Source organism: Chelonoidis abingdonii, chromosome 4 (assembly GCF_003597395.2).
Source record: "Chelonoidis abingdonii isolate Lonesome George chromosome 4, CheloAbing_2.0, whole genome shotgun sequence".
NCBI classification, from domain to species: domain Eukaryota; kingdom Metazoa; phylum Chordata; order Testudines; family Testudinidae; genus Chelonoidis; species Chelonoidis abingdonii.
In genome coordinates this window covers 97,231,786-97,256,217 of record NC_133772.1, presented here as the reverse complement: position 1 = coordinate 97,256,217, position 24,432 = coordinate 97,231,786, and the positions used below count along the sequence as shown (strand labels likewise).

Here is a 24,432-nt window from a genome sequence, read left to right as displayed (position 1 = left end):
ATTTACATCTGAATTGTCAAAAAGTAACTGCATAGCTTCTGTGATGTGTGAAATAAAGTTTTTAATTTGTCATGGATAGACCTTAGACACTGACATTACAAGGCTGTGTTAGCTATAATGCTGAAGAAAAGTTGTCCTTCGCCCACTGTTTTCTAAGATTTGTCGTTTGTCAACAAGAGGCAATCTGCCGCGGGAGGGTCTCTGCAGATATTCCTATTTGCGTAGTCTGAGCCTGTCTCTTCAGGTTTCATTGTTTAGGTCTGATGTCTAGTTAGTTCTTATCAAAACTAATACCATCTGAAGTACCAGGCTTCCAGTGGTCACACAACCAACATCAAGATTTCTTCAGTCTAACTATTATTATTAAAGACAGTATCTCTTTAAACTTGAGCTTTGTTTCAACGTCTCTTTCAATTAAATCTTGTAAATGTATTTCCTTGAAAGTTTCAGTGTGTGTGTGTGTGTAATATCTGAATTATATAAAGTACTACACATTTGTAATTATAAATTATGAAAATACATGTTTTGAGCCTGACGATGTAAGGCATTTAATTCCCTTTTATTTTAGTTCAGAAGAAGTTTAGTAAAAGTTCCCATGGAAAAGGCTGTGCATTCCCATAATAACTGGGTCCATGATGAAGATTAGCTTATAGCTCTAGAGTTTATGATTGTAGTCTTGTTTGATTTCTTTATGTTGTGGCTTTTCAAATAGCTGTCAGAGTTCATCAATTTAATTTAAAATTTCTAATTGGAATTTAAAACCAGGATAAGTAAAAGAAAATTATTCTTCCAACTTCCAGTTATTAAGTTATATGGATTTTACCTCTTATGCATATAATTTTTAAATTGCAGACTGTTTCCTAAGTTTGCTGAACATTGCTGAGTGCAGCAGAAAGCATTGTTTCATTTATTTGCTTCAGAAGGAAAACTATTTTGTACCCTTGAAATACAGCCCTGTACATTAATTGAGATTTTTGTCCTATAGTGAGTGAGAGTTTTTGAGACACTTACGGTCTAACCCAACTTGAAGAAGGCAATGATGGCAGTGAGCTTCTGTCCAGAGTTAATCAGCTGCAGAATTTGTAAATTTCATATGTGTCAAAGTTGAAAATGCTAGCACACTAATAGAAGCTTGAAAAGGTTAGATCTGATAAAAGCCGTCAGCAGTTAAATAAAGTGATTTATGGGACTGTAATGACTCAGAATGCCTCATTTATCACTCATCTATAGATAGGTTAAGGTTTCTGTGTCATACTTTAAAAACTTGACCACTGAGAATTGTCAAAATAGGTACATAATTGCCCATCACACATTTCAGTTTGAATTTCCTTCCCTTGAATTTTGGTAATTTTATATCCGATTACTGTTGTACTTTTCATATTATTCCTTTTAAAGTCATTCATATTTCATATTTGTTTCAAACTGTATGATCACTGATCTGTATGAACTTTTATTAGCTAAATCTGTTGATCTGAGTACTATCCAAATCTTGTTGATTTACATTTTCATTTGACCTAACCTATTTTCTTTTCAGTTAACGTTTCATTTTCATTTGTCTTACAGTACTAATGTCCATCAGGAGTTTTTGGATCTCTAATTCATTCTGTATACTTCCCCTTAAAACTATAGCACAAGATTTAAATGCGACAGTTATTAATATGTTTACAGTTCCAGTAATTTGTTATTGTTTAGCTCCACACAAATTAAATTTAATCAGAAACTACCAGTCCTGTTAAATGATCCTAAAAACAAAATATAAAAATGTTAGCAGAAATAATAAATGTATTTTTTTTCTTGACCAGATTCATTGAGAATAACTGCTAGCATTTTTCCTGTACGCTTTAAGAAATGAAATTAAAGACAAGATATCAAATTCCAAATTTGTGGACTGTTTTTTCTTAAAGTGTTTACAGTTTTGCCATCATGATGGTGAGCAAATACAAGCAAAGGTAAGAATTTATTAGAAAGCCATACAGAAGACTACATTTAGAAAGTGCAGTAGTTATTTGAAAGACAATGCTAATATTGTCAGTTGGATTCAGAAGGACATAATATAAAAATTAAATTGACACGTATAAAAAATTAAGAAAAAAAGTTACCTATCTCTTTCAAGTATAAAATCAAGCAGGGATAAAAGGACATTCCAAACGGAATAACGTATTCATTTATTTTATAGAACAAAAAAATAAACTTACATTTTTGTCATCTTCAACAATTTATGACCCCAGGTGTACAGTATTCTGTTTGTTCAGCGATGACCTTCCAGGTTCGATTTAAAAAGAAGTCAGAAACATTTGTCATGTCTGCTCGATCTTGTCCAGAGGTACCTATTATAATTGTAAAGGACTAATAAGGTTGTTCATAATACAACATGCTGACAACTTTTTAAAAATTATTTTTCTTATTCTCATCTGTCTTAAGAAAAAACATAACTTAGTACAACATATCTTTTAACATTTGATTGAGACAACAACATAAAGAACTTCTGCCACAGAAACTAGATTTACTTGTAAGGGATATGCTCTGTGCTCAGCTAATCTCAATTCATATAGAATATTTCCTAAAGCATTTCTATGTCTAAGATACACTTTATACTTTATATCTTGTGTATAATTGCTATATAGAAATGCTTGGCCTGTATACATGCTGAATTCCTTTCATAATGTGAAAGAAACTTCTTAATATCATGTTTGTGTCAAAAAGGGTGCAGTACATTAATATAAGAATTCTTCAGTTTAGAAAAACTGCAGTTTCAGAAATTTGTTTGTTTTATCTGTTTTAACGTTTTATAAAGCATATGTCTGTTGCTCTAAATGTATAATGGCAAATATTTATTATAATACATTTATCAGATTTGTTGTAATAACCATATGGTAATTCCTTCCATCCATGTTGTCCTCCTCATGCCTCTCCCTCCATTTTCTTTATAGTGCAAAAAAAACCTATTAAAAACTAAAATATTATTGACAAATGTGTGTTTGATATAAATGTTTACCTTCCTTGTAGGATAGCTAACAATGTGGTGGTAGTATTGTCAAACTACCATAGATCATTTAACTATCGTAAAACAACCAAACGAAATCTTTTCAGTCCATGCGTTCTGTAAATTCATTATGTGATTTCAAGAGGCTTTTTTTTTGTTCTGTTTTTTATATTTACCATTGAGACAAATTTATGTTGCATATATTTGTGGTTGCTAAACTCAAAATTGTCTCAGTTCATGATTTTTTACAGTGTGCTCTCTTAACTGCTATGAAGAAATGTATTTAAATGCCTTAATTACAGGGCAAGAAGAAGAGAAAGCACAAGTCTCTTAGCATATGATCTTTCAATTGTTCACTAAAGGATAAAGAGAGCATTCAAGCGTGGTTTAGATAACTGTCAGCAATAATAAAATGCAAGGTAGTTTGTAGAGCCTTTAAAGACCTTTCAGAGAAATAGATTTAATTAAAAAGTAAAATAGACTTTTTGTTTCAAAGAAATTTGAAGTGTTATAAAATTTCATAATGTTAATACATTACCAAGGATGAGGAAAAGTCTGATGTGAAACTATTGTTTGAGTCACAGAACAGTGAACCATTTATTTAATATTCTTTAGCTTTTAATTTAAGAGCTATATGTAATACATTAGAGTACATTTTTTTGTTTAAATAATTAGAATTATTTGACTTTTTCTGTAAGTTTGAAAAAAAAATCTGCTGCCCTATTATGTTTATCATCTCAAAAATTAAGTGAACAATTAACTTGGTAATATAAAAGTGTCTTACTACATTTAAATGCAAAAATGATCAGCATAATTTAATAGACATTTTGTTCACAGCAATAAAAGTGTGTGGGAGTGTACACACTATGTGCATTTATTAACCAGAGGTGTCTAGATAGGATAGTATGTATTTATATTTGAGTGTATTCCAAGTATTAATATTTTCCCTCTTAAATGAAATACCTTATGTTTACCAATAATATTTTCACTTATGTCAAAAAAGGTGAAAGCTCATGTTTTTCTTTGAAATTAGTCAAAAAGTTTAATTAGTACTGTGTCTGACAGCTGCACTGAACTAGATTGCTTTTAGCAAACTAGCTTGTAAATAACTCTGACTTGTTCTCCTTTTGGAGCTAGGATCCCTTGTTCAGTGTTATCCTTTCCTATGAAGGTTTTTGTAAGTTCAGTTTGCTCGCACCCTACTGCACAGACATCATTTACACTGACCAGTTGTTTTGTCATAGCACCAAATTATTCTGTGTGCAAGTATTCTGTCTGTTAGTGGACTTTCTCTTACAGATAAAACAACTTCATGGAAGTGCATTTTCAACAAATGACTACACTTCGTTGAGAAACTCTTCTTTCTGCCAGTTTTATAATTGTAACTGCTGACTCAGGAACAATCCAAAGTGTATTAATAACAAACAAAGTTACTTTAAAATAACATTGGAGGTCTTGCTAAATCCTCTAAGAAATTAAGTTGGGATTCTTAATTCACAGCATTTTCACTGTGTCTGGGAGTGGCAGACCATGTGAATAGAAAAACATTTACTATTCTGGAAACTATTGGTACTTACATTGTCTTTAATTTTTAATATTCAAGAACCCTGTGTTTCTCTTCAGCACAAGAACTTGCAGGGCACAGGAATGCTGTCTGAAAAAATGCTTTTCTTTGATGGTGATAAAATTTATCACATGCTGCCCTGAAGTGAATGTCATTCGCAGAACTATGGCGGGGCAGATGGCACAACCTCTGTTTCACACATTAGGCGGTGACCTATGGGACAAGATAAACAACATCCTGCTAAACATTGTCTAAACATGAGAGATTGCTCTGTTCTGTATGTAGCCTACCACTCTCCTCATTACTGTGCATTCAAAGCGTGGTTGGGCATGGCAGCTCTCTCACAGAGCTTAAGGCCAGAAAGGACCACCAGATCATCCGCTCTGACCTCTTGTATATCACAGGTCACTAACACCATCCAGGACCCATACACTAAACCAGGTTCTCAAAGCCAGTCCTCCACTCGTTCAAGGAAAGCCCCTGGCGGGCTGGGCTGGTTTGTTTACCTGCCTCATCTGCAGGTTCGGCCGATCGCGGCTCTCACTGGCCTTAAACATTTATATATAGCAATTATATACAAGATGTAAAATATAAACATATGTAAGGAAGCAGCGCGGGCTGAGGGATGTGCTGGCCGCCCTTCCCACAGCCCCCCTTGGCCTGGAGCGACGAACCGCAGCCAGTGGGAGCTGCGATTGGCCGAACCTGCGGACGCAACAGGTAAGCAAACCAGCCCAGCCCGGCCCACTGGGGGCTTTTTCTGAACAAGCAGCAGACCAGCTTTGAGAACCACTGCACTAAACCCAATAGCCAAAATTAGACCAAAGTTTTACAGTCAAGAGGAAACTGGACTACTACATGCCATCAGCAGAGAAAAGGAGGGCCCGAGGTACACTGGTGAAATGCTTAAATGACATATACCCTGATAATGTATAGAGTACAAGTAACATAAATCTTAAACATTTTTCTGCGTACGGTATGCAGATTTCAGAGAAGAACACGTCACCCATAGTACCGATGCCAGACTGTGCCTCTCTTCACATCCTTTTCCCTCCTGCAGAGTTTAGCAACTAACTGCCTGTCTGTGCTATGCTGTTGTATGAGAAACTGCTTCTCTTTTCCTCCATGCTGCCTCTCTCCTCTGTTTCCACAAGATTGCTCTGGTTTTATTCCCCTTTGTGGGACCCGTAGCACTCAAGTCAAAATCTTGAAAAGAGTGTGTGTGTGTGTGTGTGTGTGTGTGTGTGTGTGTACAGAGTGGTCTTTATTTACTCCCTTAAATTGTTTCATAGTTTGATTTATGCTGTTAATGTTGCTGTGAGACACCCAAGAGATGACGATTGTATTTCAGTGGTAATTTTTATATGTGCACAGGTGTGTATCAGGATGAAAACTGGCTACAATAAAACGTATAAATCTAAATTGACATTTTTCTAACAGGTGTTTAATTTCCTCCTCCTACCGCATTCCTTTTGTTCAAGTCGACACACATTCATTCTTAACCCTGGTATCAGGGGGTCTTCAATAGTTCTTACCCCTTGTCAGAAGAGAGGAGTCTGCTCCATCTTACTCAGTGGGCTGGAAGGGGAGCCCAGGCCCTCCCGCTCTGCTGGGTTTCAGTCCAGAGACCTTTGAATAGACAATCAAGGCCTCACTACACAGATTGCTACCTCCTTCTACCACTTTTTACCTTGCCCTGTCTTGGGCCTTTGCATTATCCTCTCTCTAGTGTGTCATCCCTGCTTTCTTTAAGCATCTAGGCTCGCTGCAGAGCTTCTTAGCAGCTGGTTCTGCTGCAAGAGAGTTTTTCCTATTCCTCTGGCAGGACAATCCCTGACTCAGCCAGGAGTTTTCCTGATTCTTACAGGCCCCTCGGCCAGCATGCAGAATCCTGGACAGACTCATTTTCTGCCACTCTGCTTCCCAGCTGCCTTGAGCTCCGTTTTGTAGGCCTACTGTCCTTCAGGGAGGCTCTGTCTGCCAGCAGTCCAACTCATTTTCCACATTTCAGCCAGGCATTTCTCATTCTCCTTGCCCTTTGAACTCCTTCTTCCAGGCTCAACACCTACTGCAGGTGCAGCAGGGAAAGGCTGATTGTGCACAGAGGCTCTCCTTAACCCCTTTAGGAATTTTAAAAATGCATTCTCACACTGTACTCTGCAGCTGCTCCAAAGAAGCCTTCACAGTTATGTTGAACTCATACTAAAAATTATAAGCCTTCATATCACAGATTCAGAGTATAAAATGCTTGTGTGTCCTTAATGCACATACTAATTTGTCCTCTTTTTAACTTTTGGTAAATGAGCCAAAGATTGTGATAGGTACATGTTGTATAAAACCTAAATTAAATAATTTCACACAACACACTGGATCCAATCCTGTCTCATTGGCATAAATAGTAGTGTTGTCTGACATCATCAGGTGATCCAGAGACATTTATAGGAACACGTCACAGGACACTGTCAATATCACATTGGGTAACTGAGACCGCCGGCCAGGGAAATAACTCCCTTCCTTCCCTGACAAGCCAAGGGATGCACCCCACCCACCTACTTATTCGCTACACCGATACTGACTTGGACTCCTTATACAGTCAATGGGTGGCGTACCCGAGCCCACTTATCCACTGACACTTTAAAAACTCTTGCACTCCAATCTGGGTCTATGCTGGTTATGTGATATGTATGTATCTCTTCATCCTTGCAACCAATACCTGTAATTCCTCATGACTCAAGTCTGACCCCAGATGTACAGAACCTTCCTTCTTAACTTGTATATATTTAATTTTAAACATTAACTTTACTAAAATTTTTAAATCTGATAAATTAGGCCCTGTTCTTTCAATGACTTGCACACATCTTTAATTTAATAGAAGTACATACATAAATCTTTGATCAAAGCCTTAATACTGTAATTTTGGGGGGACATTTGTATGGTATCTAGCACAATGGAACCTTGATCCTGGTTAGGGCCTTTAGGTGCAAATAATAATCAGAACAGGAGTAAGCCCAGTATAATGATTTTGAGACTCTTCTTTGTGTTCTGTGGATCATTAATTCTTGGCAACAGTGTTTCAGTACACAGAATAGACATTGGACAGGTTAGCTTATTGTGGGTATAATACATTGTTAAAAGTCGGAAGATAGATGTTCAAGTCCTAGTTCTGCCACTGATCTCTTGTGTGATGGTGAGTAAATTCCTTAATGTTTCTGTGCTTTAAGTTCCCTATCTGTAAAATTCAAATAACACTACTGTACAAAGTATTATAAGGCTTGTAAAATACTTTTAAAAGCCTGGATGGAAGATGCACAGTATATTTTTGTACAATATTTTTTTTACAAAAATCCAACTTCCTGCACTAAAAACTTCAATTGAAGTTTAAATCTTCTCAAAACTCTCATAGTCTTACCACCAATACGTACATTGTTTTTGGAGGAACTGGGGAAACATGCAGTAGGAGAGCACACTACACTTTGGCATAAAATATTAGGAAAATACCATCTAGCTGCCTCCATTTTTTGGCACTAATTTGTATGCCTTATTAAGGGGATAAGGACAAGATTGAGAACTGTTTGGAAATTTACAAATGATCCCCTAACTGCTGAAAAATCTAGGGGAGGGAGTTCAGAGATAGGAACCATCTATGAAGAAAACTTCTCATATCTTTCCTTTGTGGAAAGGGTTATCCTCCATGGAAAAAGCCCTGGTCTTGCCATACTGTAGAGTCTTGCACCTCACATTGACTCTGGCCCAGGACTACCCCCTGCCAGTATGGTTGCATTGGAGTCACACTGCCATAGCTTCTCTATGGTGATGACTGCCTTGAAATCTTTCTATGGAGGTCTCAGAAAAATAATATCCTAAATTGGAGATGTTTCTAATTAATCTCCAAGGGACTAGTAAGGAGGGAATGGCTTCCACACTGACCCTATTGAATCTCTCTCCTCTCTGCCAGCTTGGCACATGTGCAAAGGCCCCCACAGAGTCTAGAGAAGGGGATGGTGACTTGAAGGTAGCTGAGGCCTCGTATGCAGTTCTAAAGGGGATAATCTGGGTCAATAATACATATTGTATATTAGGGTTGCACAATACCAAGCTTGCGAGAAAAAATCTTTTTGAAAGTAGCCCTTAAGTGTCATCTAGCACTTGCCAGACTTTTTCATTTTTTAATAATCTTTGTGAAGATGTGCTGTTTCAAGAATGAGAATAAGGGAAAGTCAGGAGACAAAATACCAGCTAGATGGAAGGGAGAGTCATCCTGCCACAGACAGTTGAAATATGTACACAATGAGGCTGCAATCCCTCTCCCAAAGTTAAATGGACAACTATCCAAGAGCATGCTTGAAAAGATCCCTTATAAAAGGTTGAAACTGAAGAGGAGCGTTTACTAGGAAGCAGAATATCAAAGAGAGTACACCTCTGTTTAATATGAAAGTAAAAGACTCTAATTTCCAAACTTTCTGAGAGCTAGAGTTTGGGGTATAAGATAGCAAGTTCTGACTATGAAAGTCTCAGGATATTCTGAGCATTTTGGGATAGCTGTATCCTATTAGTATTTTATTATGACATTAATATAATAAAAATCAAAGCCAGTTTAAAAATGGGTGCCTAAAATTTGGCTCCCAAGTCTATATTTTAAGCACATATGTAAGTAGCCTAATTTTCAAAAGTGCGGAACATCGAGCAGGCTTTTGAATGAGTTGATGTCAGTCACCATCTGTGCTTGAGGTGTTACTCTACATCCTCATTCCTTTAGTGTGAACTAATCAGAAGCCAAATTCTTCCCTTCCTTCCCACTTTTGTAACTCACTGGTGGTCAAATTAAACTAGCTTTGGGATTTAGGATCAGTTCCCAGGTATGATCTCATATCCTAGATCAAATTTGTATGTCAAACGCCCGAAATGTGGAGTTTAAAATGAAAATGCTGCTATGTTATCCCATTCTTGGACAATGTTAGGGTATGAGTAAAACAGATACAGCATGGCACATTTAGCAGTCAGTGTAAATGGTTTTTTATACCTTTACTATAAAGGCCTCTCCCTCTCTTTGATATGATGTACAATGGCAAAAATGCATAATCTGAAATGACCAGAAAAATTAAACCTTTTTAGAGGAATGTGTTTATTTCTTAAATTACAGCTAGAACAAAAAGCTACTGGCAACATGGGATATTAAATGTTTTACTTTATATAGAATTATACCAGCCTCCCTCAGTCTCTTCAATGATATAAAGGAGTTTACACACACACCATTCCTTTCTGTAGCTTCCACTCTGTTTTTGAGTATTATTTAGCTAGTCAGATTTTATTCGAGTGCATCTAATTTTATATATTTAACATTGTAGCAATAGCTAGATAGTGCTATGAAATGCAGAATTTTTACGTTTTCCACATGTTAGCTGGGGATAGGGGGTTGAAAATCAAGAGACTTTGGAAATCAAAACAGCTACCTGAAAACATTTAAACATGAGATTTTTCTACCATCCCTATTGATCGCATGTTCTAGCAAGCAGATAATATGTATGTTTTTGTCTTACGCGTTTTGAAGCATAACATTCCCTAATTATAGTAATGGATAATTAATGAATCGACATAACAGTTTGGCTGATGTACACCTGCAAGTATAACAACACAGATGTCAACTGCATTGCAAGGAAACTGGTTAAAGTTCTTTAATTTTTAAATTGCATAAACATTAACAAATGCAGTGATAGTTTAACATAATACCATGTTCTGTGTTGTAAACTGAATTTTTCTTGTAACTAGCCTGGGACAAATGTAGTATAAATATTGGAAAAGGATACCCTGAATTTGTTTGTTCTTTAATGTCACAATTTACTTGTGACTTACATTAGCTCAAAAATACTTCCGATCCATAACCCTGTGCTGTATGGTGCAAATATTGCATTCTGAAGAAAGTAGCAAACTAGGAAAAAGTTTAAACGCTCACACAATTGTGCATCCTTTGTTACAAGTTGTTTTCTTCTTAACACTTGTTTGTCTCAACACATTTGTTCACAAAGAATATATAAAGATCATGGACTCTCTTTTATAGTACATCCTTACCATGTATTTGAGTATTTTTCATTCCTGAGAGATGCTGCTTGTCATGGTCCTTTGGACATGTGCCAGGGAAAGATGATGAAAGGAGCTAGATATCCATATGTTTTAATAAATGAAGCATACTACTGCAGGATAAGAAAGGTTTGATTTGTGTGGGGGGAGGTCCTGTGGATCATTTTAGTGATCAACCTTTTGGAAGAGGTTGGGAAATTGAGCCTTGGGGCAAGGGAGAGACCAGGAGTTGATAATTATAATAAGCAACTATGGGCAATTAATTCTATTAGAAAAATGGTCAATCCTTGCTAACCATTATTTTAAAATCAACAAATAAATAGCTTACACAGTAGTGAAGTTAGGAAGCAATAACTGTAGGAAAATACAAAGAGCATTTACTTGATCCATTTGATCCAGAATTTTGGGAAGATTTGTAAAGAGTGCACGAAATGTAGACTTGTAAAGTTGGCAGTAACTGCCGACAGAGCCTAATATGTTAAAGGTTATAATTTTTTGAAAGAAGTTGGTTGGCTTTCCTGTTGGCCCTCCTATCAACTTTAACCTTCAACCTTCTCCAGCATGTATCACTACAAATAAAACTGCTGAGGTTTGACAAGAGGATATAAAGTCACTAGGCCATCGAACAGAGATCTCTGCATGATTTTCTTCAACCTTAAACTTAAATGAATACTGCTCTAAGTCAGGCTTTTTAATAAGAAGTCATAAACACTCACCCATATCACTTTAGTTTTAATAATTACTGTTTTAACGGAATAAAGGAGAAATATACATAGTAAATCATGTTTGACAACTGGAATTTAGTGGTTTTGTTATTGGTTGTCTTTGACCATTACAGATTTCTGTTACTCATTTTAATGTATACTGTTTCATGCAAGCTGCATATGATATTGATATAAACATGGCATTTTGTATACAGGTTATAAATGAATTTTTAGCTTGTGATTAAGACAAACCAGATGACAAAAATAAACTATATGTTTGCATTTACTCTACTGACTTTATTATAATCTCATGAGCTTTAGTCACCTGTTACAATGTTTGGCTTTTATTTTCCTTAACTTTTTAATGCAACTTTAAAGGACACCCTTTAACAGTGCATCAGCTAGTCAGACTACATTTTCTAAAAGTTTTTCCATATGAATCCTCCGATAACAGCTGCCAGCAGAATTGTTCATTTTGCCTTAGGTGAATGGTCTTTCTCTTGCAAAATCCCTGCTCCTGTTACAGCTGGCCTCTGAACCTTGGCTAAAACAGCTTGAAATTCTATTACTTTCCAATTTTAGCCACCACCTCTTTTTGAAATTAGATATTGCATAACTTACTAAAGTTGTTGTCATCACTAATTTTCTCCATGGTCACATAATAATTCTCTATACTCTCCTACGTCCACTCTCCTGGCAACAGTCTTTGTCTCTTTCTTCTAGTCTTGTATTTGCACCATTCTTTTATGCTACTCCTTATGCTTGGGATAGATCTTTGGCTGGCTGCAAGCAACCTCCTCCTCTTCTCTCCAGTCCCTTCCCAAATCCTACTTCCTTTGTGAACCTTTCATATAGTCATCTCTTTGACTACACTTTGGTTCTGTGCATAGACTTTGTCTGAGTTACATGATAAGCTCTTAGGGAGGGACCAGGCGTCAAATTTGAGGGGAAGGGGAAGTGGTGATACTCTTCCAAGCTCTACTCACACATCAAGCGCCACTCATGTGAGTTGTCTAAATGAGATTCTTCACAACAAATTGTGCAGATGCTCAAAATATAATCGTGTAGGCTTTGATTTCCATTGTATTCCTTAAACTTGGTTTCCCCTAAGTAGAGTTTGCATATGCCCAAGAGTTCTGTTACACTCCTTGGGCTTGGCCCCCCCTTGGAAGGGGGAAAAATAAGTGGCGGTATCTCCCAAATGCTACGCCTTTGTAGTACCAAAATGCGATGACACTCATAGTAAATTGTGAGTGAATTGTGGTCCTCCCTCCTTCCTTTCATGAGGAATGAAACCATTTTGGTATTTAAATCATCATCACTTGGCATCTGAGCTAACACCTGCCTCAGATAAATGGAGCAGTTCACATCCCTCAGTGTTACTACTATTCCAGCTATTAGTGTTGTGAAGATTCATATAGACATTTCTGCATCAGTTTCATTTGATTCACATTTGTTTTCTTCAAAACTGTTACTATTAGGTTTACTTTTCATAGTGAAAGAACATGATAGCCATTTCAAAGAGATGTCAGTAGGCCGTACTGCCACATACGAGCTTTCTAAGCCTTACAGGAACTTTCCTCCCTTTCTACATTTTTTGTGTACCACCATTAGTTTTAATTAGGGCTGTGAATTAATCACAATTAATTCATGCAATTAACTCAGAAATTAACTGCGATTAAAAAAAACCCATTGAAATTTATTAAATATTTTAGGATTTTTTTACATTTTTAAATGTATTGATTTCTGTAACAAAGAATACAAAGTAAACAGTGCACACTATTATTTTTGCTACAAATATTTGCACTGTAAAAATTGAGAAATAGTATTTTTCAATTAGTCTCATACAAGTACTGTAGTGAAATCTCCATTGTGAAAGTGTAACTTACAAATGTAGATTTTGTTATATAACTGCACTCAAAAACAAAACAATGTAAAATTTTAGAGCATACAAGTCCACTCAGTCCTCCTACTTGTTCAGACAATCACTAAGACAAACAAGTTTGTTTACATTTATGGGAGATGCTGCTGCCTGCTTCTTATTCACCATGTACCTGAAAGTGAGAACAGACATTCACATGATACTTTTGTAGCCAGCATTGCAGGGTACTTACGTGCTAGATATGCCAAACATTCTTATGCCACTTCATGCTTCAGCCATCATCCCAGAGGACATGTTTCCATGCTGATGATCCTCATTACAAAAATAATGTGTTAGTTAAATTTGTGACTGAACTCTTTGGGGGAGAATTGTGTGCCTCTTGTTCTGTTTTACCCCCATTCTGCCATATATTTCATGTTATAGTAGACTCAGATGATGACCCAGCACATATTCATTTTAAGAACACTTTCACTGCAGATTTGATAGCTCAGTGGTTTGAGCATTGGCCTGCTAAATGTAGGGTTGTGAGTTCAATCCTTGAGGAGGCCACTTAGGGGTGGGGACAAAATCAGTACTTGGTCCTGCTAGTAAAGGCAGGGGGCTGGACTCAATGGCCCTTTGAGGTCCCTTCCAGTTCTGAGATTGGTATATCTTCTTATTTTTTTTAAATTGCTTGACAGCCCTAGTTTTAATGATCATTTATTTTTCATTATTTAAAAATTATTATGCATTAAACAACATGTTAGGGAAGTCCTTTACTGACATTGATGGTTAAGGATCAGCTTCAGTCCTTTGTTGTCGTTAACCTAGTCACTTACTGTTAGGATAAATTATGTAGGTTCTGATCTAGCAAGTTACATTTGGGCTTCTAGTATTACTGTGCACCAGAAACTGGTAGATGCTGCTTTCGGTCATGCAATTTTTCTATGGAAATCTAAAGCAAGATGGAAGATGTATCATCCTGGAAAGTTAAGGACATGTCCAGAAAGTGAAGGTCTCATTTAAATGAGTTTCTTAACAAATCAAATTTGGTTCAGTCAACGTCTCTTCTTCCGGCTAGGGCCGTAGCCCACATGATTTAAAATAAATACAGGAGCAATATAACTTTTCTGCATGGGTGGGATAAACTAGTCTGGTTATTATTGGAACACCCATCCTTTTACCCAAAGGTGCCTCCTTGCCACTCTGCTATTGCCAAGGATTTAAAGTATAATGCAAAGGTAAATATTAATCTTTAGGCTTCATGGCCTCCTTTCCATCAATGACTGCTGCAAGCCAGAAAAACCTGAATTAATTCTGCTGTGGCCTCTTTATTATTTTTCCTACTTGACTAACATTTAAATAGGCAAGGAAGAACCAGCCCATCCATTAGGATCTTGGAATAAGCATGTATCCTCTAATGCAGTGACTTCCAAAGTGTGGGGTATATCCACTAGGGGGACACAAAGGACTAGCTGAGGAGGCATGGGCAGATGAGTCTCAGCTTTCATTTTTAAAAAAAAGAGTGTTAGTCTGTATCTTTCTTTTAGGTTTGTTTGGGTTTTTTTGCAGCAAGAACCTTCAACATTTGAATGGAGTGTAATCAGTGTAGCAATATCTGAGTTTTCATAGAGTTTGAAACCACAGGTCTAAGGTGTGAACTGTCCCAGTCGTTCAATGGGGGCTATCTGAGATGACAATGATACTTTAAATGTCAACATTGTTAACTATGTCATTGCTCATCAAAGCATGTACGGCTATAGCTACACTTCAAAAGCTACAGCAGTGCAGCTGCATCACTGCAGCTGTGCCGATGTAGTGCTCCAGCAGTGCTTAATTTTTAATGGAAGAGGTGCTGGGGCTCAAGCAATTTCTTTTACATTCATAACTGATTTAGCAATCCTAGAGGTGCCAGGGCTATGAACTGCTCAGCCCTGGCAAGCCCTGGCACAAATTAAGCACTATGCTTCAGTGTAAACACTACCTGTGCTGATGGGAGGGCTTCTCTCATCTGCATAGGTAATCCACAGCCCTAACAGTCAGTAGCTACGTCAATTGAAGAATTGCTGTCTACACCAAGGATTAGGTCAATATAGTTACATCTCAGGAGTGGGTAGTGTAGACCAGGCCTAAGAAATAAGTGTCCTATCATGATCTACACCAGTGTTTCTCAAAGTGGAGAATGTATCCCTCTGAGCAGGGAGTGCAGATGTGTCAGCTAGAGCCTATCTACATGAGAAAGTAGTTTAGCACATATGCAATATAGTGTAACACCCATGTGGACACTGTTCTTTGCAATAAGAGTAGCAATTTTTGGTTTAGCTTACGTCACTTGGGAAGGGGTTTATACTAAACAAAGGCATTTATACCAGAATAAGAATGTCCACGTTAGGAGGTAATACCTATATATCAGTTTAAATTCACATTTTAAGTTATACCAAACTAAGTTTTCTGTGCAGATGAGGCCTTTAACAACAGATAGCAAGATTGCAGGGGGTGAACTTGTTTTCATTTTCTTGAAATAGGCTCAGCTTTGAACCATTTAAAGGCCCTGATGATGTACTTGAGGTGATTGCTGCATATGGCCGTAAAACAAACAAACAGATTTTGAGGATAGGAAAAATAGCACAGTAGTCAAAATTTGAATTCATACCTGCAGACTGCTATTGGCCAGTATTTCCATACTTGCATAAATTCTGCAACTAAAAGCCAAAGCTCTGGTTTGGTTTTGAAGATTTTAGGTTAGTCTTGGCTTTTGAGGCTAGATTTGTGGCATTAAATACCGGCTTCAATTTGAAATTATCCTGTTTCAGAAAGGAGAAATGGAAAAGATTTAAAGAATGAAAATAATTAGAGGCATAGAAAGACTTCCATGAGAGAAATAATATGATAAGTACATAACCTTGTCTACATCATTCATTACTTTATTTGGTCTTTCTTACTTATTCCTATAAAAATGAAATATAGAAAAATAACCATTTTAAAACTAGTATGGAAATACATTTTTACACTGCATAATTAACCTGTAGAACTCACTGCCATATGATAATGTTACTGAGGCCAAGAGTTTAGTAAAAAACTGAACAGAATTATACCTATTCTTTTTTCGTGTGTGTGTGTGTGAGTGGGGGGTGGGGAAGGTGACAAAGTTCCTCCTCTACCTTGATGGGTCCTGCGCTTATTGGTGGATTTACTCGCCTCACAGATTTTCCCAACCCACAGGGTAACAGCCCAGAGACTTTCCCCTCTGGTAGAACCACAGTCCAGGTTAATTCCGCCTGTGTTTGATCAGGAGGTGGGAGGTTTGGGGGGAACCCGGGCCTGCCCTCTACTCCAGGTTCCAGCCCAGTGCTCTGTGGACTGTAGCTGTCTAGAGTGCCTCCTGGTAGAGCTGTGTGACAGTTACAACTCCCTGGGCTACTTCCCCATGGCCTCCTCCCAACACCTTCTTTGTCCTCACCACCGGGCCTTCCTCCTGCTGTCTGATAACACTTGTACTTCTCAGTCCTCCAGCAGTATGCCTACTCACGCTCAGCTTCTTGCATGCCTCTTGCTCCCAGTTCCTCACATGCACTTCCTCTCCCCTGACTCTCTTTGGCCTGACTGGAGTGAGTCCTTTTATAGCATCAGAGGTGCCTTAATTAGAGTCAGGTGCTTAACAGCCTCACCTGCCTCTTAGCAGGTTAATTGGAGTCAGGTGTTCTCATTAGCCTGGAATAGCCCCTGCTGTGATCTCTCAGGGAACAGTAAACTGCTTATTCAGTGGCCAGTATATCTCCCTTCTACTACTCTGTTGTTCCCAGCTAGCCTGTGTCTATCACAGGGGGTCTGAAAAAAAGCTGTGTTATCTGGCACTTATCAAAACCAAAAAGCTCTATTATCCAGCATTTCTGATATCTCCAAATACAGATCTTCAATCTAATAATCAGGGCTAGTATACTGCTCAAGAGGTTATGCAATGGCACATTCAGCACTCTACTTTTATGCAAAAGAGGCAGAAGACAAATAAGCAAGCTGATATCAGGGATTTATTCAAAAAAGCAACTTCCAAAGTATGTCATAGGGTCATTACAGATTCAGCCCAATCTCCTGTGGCCTTCTACATCTGCAATGATAATTGATGTTGATAATGATGATCCTGAGGTACTGCAAGATCTGAAGTGCTTTCTGAATCATCAGAGAAAGACTAAATTATGTTCAGTATAGTTTTAATGTTAAGAGTATTTTTACTGATCTGGGTATATTCCATGTGCTACTGATAGTGATATGTAGTGTCATAAGATAACCTACTGTATAAAAAACTTTACCTATATGCACTGAAGTGCTTCAAGAAATCAACCAATCTGCTGTGCAGTACTATTACAGGATTGGTGAGTATCTGTATACTATTTTATACTTTATTAATTTTATTATGTTCTAATTCTTTGAGAATCGGTATTCCATTTGTAAGCATAACTCTTAGTTAACCGGAATTTTTGACTGACCAGCACCCCACATTCCCCCAACATGCCGGATAATAAAGCTTTTACTTTATATATCTTTTCTTACAGTAGGTGGGATATAGAAAATTAAAGTGGATAAAAACCCTGTAATTTAAAAAAAAAACCTTCAGTTAGAAAGACCGTTTCCCCCAAAAGGATGATGTTAGTAAATTACAAAATTGTCTCTAATGGGAGTTTTATATCCTTTTCCTGAAGCAGCTAGTACTGATCAATATAGGAGAATATAAGATGGTGATAAACTTGCATAATACAGTACAGACCTGTTTACGCACGGATGTCGGGAGTCAAGCCATCACAGCTGTGTTAACGGACTGCGAGTTAAGAGGGCCATGCTGAAAAAAGTGTATATGATTCACTTAGAAAAAACCACCATTATTTTCTATTCTTTCTGGCTCTTTTTTTTTTTTTCTTATGAGGTCGCCACAGATGAATGATTTCAATATTTTCTGCATTTTGCTCCTCCATAAATCTTACAACGGTTTCTACAGCACTAAGGGCTTCTGCGGAAAAAATTTTGACCTTTTCAACTACATCCTCGTCGTCATTGTCATTGAGGCCTGCGTTATTAGAATTCTCACCATCACTTTCGCGGTCTGACGTAGCCTTGCAGCCCATTAATTTTTCTTCCTCGCAAAGAAATTCAGAAGTCGGGCAATCTTCATCCATCTCCAGCTACTCAGTAATTATATCCGGCAATGTATCCAAACTAAAATCTTTTATCATTTGAAAGAGAAGTTTACTTTTATCCTCTTTTTGTCTGTGTGCGTCTTTTTAGAACATCTTCTTCCGAAAATCCTTCGAAGTCTGGCTCTGAATCGGTGCCACTGCTGGAGTTTTCCGAGTCTGAGCTGTCTGTGACAGAAAAGGCATCACTGAGAGCCTTCATCCAACAGTTTCCAACGGACTTTTGTTTTACTCTGTCCCAGGCTTTTTTAACTACAATAAATAATTTCCTTCATGTTTAACTGTTTCAGGAATTCGGAAATGCCTGAAGACATGCATGACACTATCGCCTAAATCAGCTCCTGTCGATAATTATTTTTAAAATTCTGAATAATGCCCTATTTTAAAGCTTGAATTTTTGATGTTGTGTTGAATGATAGGTATAGCACTCGAATTTTTCCATCACTCGATACCAGTGATTTGGCTGGAGGATGGGCTGGAAAATTGTCAAGTAGCAAAAGTGCTTTGGCTTCGTGTTTCTTCGACTGCAGATACTTATGAACAGTTGGAACAAATCTGTTGTGGAACCTGTCGTCGAAAATGTGTCTCTTCATCCAAGCATTTTTGCTGTTAGCATATATTACTGGCAGTTTGGCTCTATTGAGGTGATTAAATTAGTGAGGGTTATGAAAGCAGCCAACGACAAGAGAGGCAAGCCTATGGCTGCCCGTCTTATTACTACCACCACACATGATCTTTTATCTTTTTAAATCCAGCTATTTTCTGTGTCTCGTAATTAAAGGTTAAAGTCTTATCAGGTAGCAGTTTTGCAAATAAAGCTGTTTCATCACAATTATAAAGTTGTTCTTCATGATAGTCTTCATTTTGTAAAATAGATTTTAACTCAGCAGGAAACAAGTTCGCAGCCGAGTCATCGGCTGATCGGCTTTCTCCAGAGATTGATACCTGCGCTATGCCATGACACTTTTTAAAACGACTTATAAACCCTGCTGGCTTGGAATGATTCATCCCCCGTTAAATTTCCAAATTTTGTCACTTGGGCTTGAAGAATTGGCCCACTTAGCAGCATTCCTTTCAGCCTTTCCTGATCAAACCACATGCGCTTGCTTTGTCTATTGTAGGTTTTGCTGAATAGCGCACGTTTTTGCTTAAGCCCCGCAGCAGAATCGATATTTTGTACAAGGCCATTCAGTTTAGATTTGTTTTTTAGCCATCCTCAGAGAGTAGATTCAGCAATCCCAGTCTCTTTTGAAACTTTGGCCTGGGTTTCTTCACTATTTACTCAATCTGTTGCAGCTAGCTTTTCTTCTACAGCGTAGGAATGCTGATGCTTGTTCTCTGCCATTATAGTGTATATATATTACTATATATATATGTATATATATTATTATATAACTACTGTATATTATATAATCTCAAATATCTTAAAGATGTGCAATACGTTTCCACTCCACACTTCTTGTCGATTTTTATGTCAGTGAGTTAGTGAGCAAATCTGTAGCGCTACATAGCAAGGTCCTGTACTGCGTGTTAACAAGTCTTGTGTGTTAAATAGGTATCAGTGGGAGGCATGGCGCTACTGCGCTTTAAGCGGATTCATGTGTAAACATGTCTGTACTGTACTTGTATACAGGGGCTTGGAATAGCCACACTTGATTATCCAAATCAAGCAAAAATCCAAGGTTTTATATATTTAAGAAAAAAAATTCACCTCTCCACTGCTCTCTCTTTCTGAAAATGATTGCAATCATTCTAATACATTTCCCCTGTAGTGGGTAGGCCAGGTATCGAGAGATTTGTGTGTGCTACTGCCTTCATCATAAAGAGCCTTGTCTTTATCTGAAGTGGTGGGGAATCATAGGTCCCAGGTTCACTTTTTGCAGACAACCCAGCTAAATGACACTTGTCAAAATAAACTAACAAGGTACATTTTGTGCTGATTTGTTTGTTCACTTGTCAATTCACAAATTCAAGAAATCACAATGGCTTCCCTGTCATTAGGTAACATAATGAAGTTCCGATGTGTATCCAAAATATAACTAGCTACTCTCACCTAGAATTGATAATAGTTTACCATTAATGTACCACTTTGCTGAGCGAAGCCACAACCTATCAATTATTCAATATATGAGTCTTGAGGTTTTACTGAGCTTAGAAGATTTTGTTAGTTTCTGTCCTACCCTTAGCATTAAACATGTAATTTTTATGATTTGTTTTCTTCGTTAGTGATGACATTAGAAAATCAAATGGAAATGTATTGGTAGTTGAATGTTAATATTGCCATATTAATGTGTATTTATGATTGTTTTAAATACTGGAGGACCTTTCTGGTCTACAGTCTTGACATATTTGAACCCTTTTAGGTCAACCGCTGAGGACATCAATGAGGAGAAGCTCAATATAGTGTTTTAGAGAATAGCCAAGAAACTCAAAGCATTTTAGGCCAGATTATCCATACCCCCACACCAAACCCAGCAACCAAAATGAGACCAAAATATTTCTGAATCTCAGCAGCCACAGCTTTATGAAATAAAATAAGATGGCCCTGATTTCAGACAGTCCTAGTAGTTTTTGAAAAGAGGAGAAAGCAACAACAGCCCTCTACTATTACTAGATTTCCCCCTTTTTCTCTATTCATAATGAGTGTCCTAGGCTTAACAGAGTAACTGCTACACAGGAAAGCACTCATGATACCATCTGGAATGCTTGTGCCATTTATGTCAATGTCTAATGTGAAATACTACAATACAGTTCAAATTCTGTTGAAATTTGTGGGATCTGTATAATGAAAATGGTATATGCAACATAATGGAGTATTGTAACTTTTTTTTAAAAAATACTATACATAAACTGTATAGGATTGCTCAAGAATACCTCAACAAAAGATACATCTCCCATTTCCCCTCACTCTCACCATGTACAGTGGCTTCTCAATTCCTTCTTTACTTTTAAAAAGATACATTCTTAAATTACAATATGACACAAATATCTTGAAACTACCAACTATATGGGCCTAATTTTGCTACTCTCAAGCAAGAAATCCCATTGACTTGTTCCCTAATTCAATATAATACCCACTGAATTCCCCTTCTTGGAGTCTGTGGGGCTATTCAAATGCTTATAGAAGGCATATACTTAAATACGTTGCTAAATTGAGGGTTTATATTGGCTTCAGTTGACCTCTTGCAGTTGCAGAATCTAGGACTCTGTTTCTTTAATTTCTTGTACTTAAAAGCTGATTAAGTTTGTGTGTAAGAAAAAAAATCTTCTACTTTTATAGCAAGCTTCACCTGCGTATAATTTACGTTCTGAAAAATTCATTCTTTTAATAAGATGAAAGAGCAGAGTCACCTGCCAAAAATGCATATAGGAATGTATAAATGTAGACTTAGATGTAACACATAAAATTATATTGTGAAAGTAACAAAGATGAAATGAAGACAAAAGTTGGAGGGAGGGAGGAGAAGGAGGAGGAAAAGCAAAGTGTGAGGGCAGCGAATAGTTACATTAACATTTCAGTTGTGTCAATGCAAATTTAAACAGACCCAATTATAAAACTTGGAATGTGTGTTTGTTATGTTAATGCAGTCAGGCCCTTTGAATTCTGAGATACTTGGGTCACTATTGTGATATGTAAATACTGTATGTGACCACATTTGAGCATGTATTGAGCTAGTACAGAAGAGGAAGCTCTAGCTAAGTTTTTATTCAGCTTTTCCCGTCACATTTTGCAATTTGGGTTGACATGTTCCCTCTTTGGTGTCATCAAGAGGTGTTTTTCTCTTTTTTAAGTTTAAAAAAAATACCAAATAGTCTTTTGTTGAGTATGGAGAGCTTGAGCGAAATACATTTGTGTTTTTACTTCCAACTTGCCAAAACAAATCTTTCTTTCTTTCTTCCTCTAATAACTTCAAAAATTACTGAACAAAAACTACAGCTCAAACTTGTCCTGTGCCTGGTACTGTCTGAGAAATAGTCTGTTTGCTAAATTTGGGGTTTTCAAATCTAAAATATTAAACTACAATGGAATGGAAAAAACACTTTTTAGCAACACCTTCATATTTTTCAGGCTTGACTATAGAGATACCACGGGTGTTGCCCACTATTGCTGAGGCTGCTATAAATGAAACACGCACAGCAGAATCCTCCAAAAATAGCCCTAAGGGAATTACCGGGGCAAATATAGGCCTGATTCTTATTTATACTATGCCCCCTTACACAGCCAAAGGGGTAAGACTCAGACCCTCTGACTTTAGGATATACATGCAAATTAAAAGGTTTAATTTAAAAAGTTTTAGACATTTCATTGCGAACATACCGCTATCCAAACCTAAACTGATAGTGTTGCTTTGTTAAACCAGCTTTGCAGAAAACTCTCACTAGCACAACTGTAGCTGAAGCAAACTTGCCTCATTCACGTAAGTGAAGGGTGAACGTCAAAGCCTAAATGGGTTATTTTAATGCTAATGTTAAACACATGCAGTTTTGTCTTTTTTGTGTTTTTTCCTCTAAAAAACAAGGAAGTTAAATGCAAAAATCTTTTTCAATGCAACATTAAGTTTAACTATGTTAATTTTCTAAAGTGTATGTTTAAGTTAAGGTTCCCACAGTAACTGTAATTCATCTATTTTGCAATACTTTATGTAATAGTTCTATAATGAACAGTCTTAGCTAGTTATCAAATGTACTGTGTGCAGTGTGGGTAAATTACTTTTATTACAAAGTGAGGTTCCAATCCAGCACACACTTCTGGGCATAGTACTTATGACTGTGACTAGTTCCATTGAACTTTTTCCCTTCCTCATTTGTTTAAATTCATAACTGTAATTTTGGGTTAGTCTTCTGTTTGCATTTTATAAACATATAGGTGTGCCACACACACATACATTCACATACATACATGAATGGTTAAATGTAGTAAAAAATAGTATGGTAATAATTGATAATGCAAATCATATTATTTCTCTGGTTTTAGAATCAGCTGATTTGCAGATATATAACACCACCATTATTTTTTCCTTTATTATGTCATTTAGTGGATGTGGGTTCTTGCGTATAGCCAGAACTATATGTGTGTTAATGTGTCTTGAGGTTTATAATCTGTGGATGAGATGGCTGTTTAATTATTAAAATACAGAACAAACAGAATTGATTATGGAATATGAAATTGTGAAGTAACATAATGTCTGTTCTCAACTATTCAACTGTGCAGATGTTATAGACTTTGTGCTTCTTATATGAAGCTTAACACTGTCAGAAGCCGGAGTATTGGTACTGGGCTAGATGGACCATTGGTCTGACCTAGTATGGCTATTCTTATATGCAGTTGCTAACCTGAATGGCTAAACTAGTTTTCTGTTTTCAAATTTCAAGTTATAGGAGATATAACTTCAAAGTGAGTCAGAGGTGTGTTTATCCCTCTTATATGTCAGAGTTTAAGTGCGATGTTTTATGTATACACTCATGACAGTTGAAAAGGCTATAAAGAAAAGCAATTATATAATTGCTTTAAAGAATTAAGTAGTAGGGATAAAGGCTTTCAGAAACTACAGAGCAGCTTTAATAATTATATTACCTGAAGTTAAGCTGCAAAATTATGTCCTAATTATTTGTGATGAGTAATTAACTATAAAGTTATAAGCTTTGAAAGATTTTCAGAATTAATTTTCTTTGATTTTTTTTCCACACACACAAACAACACCCCATCATTTTCTATTTTAGCAGTTTCCACAACTTAAATATTAAATTCTTATTGTTTGCTTTCTGTTGTATTAGTAGTGTGTGTTTTGCAATTCTAATCTTCACGTTTTTCTTTCTTTATCACTGAAGTAGGCCTTTTGAAGCCGGGGAATTTTTCATAGCAATATTGACAGTGTTCACATTTGCATGATGACAGCCAAGGAATGGAGCAGTAATTTTTGAAATTGCAGAAGTATTTAGAACACTGATAAAAGCTGAAATATATTTTTGATGGATTGAAGTTAAGCATACATGATTTTTCCTGCTGTCAAAAGGCTCTGAATTTAGTGAATATTTGCCTGCTGTGAGAATGCAAGATT

General features: G+C 36.9%; 1 protein-coding gene across 6 annotated transcripts in view; it reads left to right on the top strand.

Moving 5' to 3' along the window:
- The window catches only part of CDIN1 (CDAN1 interacting nuclease 1), a 184,305-nt gene that overhangs the window by 101,691 nt on the left and 58,182 nt on the right, over positions 1–24,432 (top strand). Inside the window, exon 11 of one of the 6 annotated variants that reach the window (XM_032789318.2) lies at positions 2,253–2,702. The exons of 4 other annotated variants lie outside the window; for them this stretch is intronic. In XM_032789318.2, the coding sequence (XP_032645209.1) occupies positions 2,253–2,277 (25 nt within the window). In that variant the 3' untranslated portion in view covers positions 2,278–2,702. Of the gene's footprint in view, positions 1–985; positions 1,340–2,252; positions 2,703–24,432 lie in introns of those variants that run through there. One more of the 6 variants, XM_032789322.2, reaches the window with a different exon arrangement.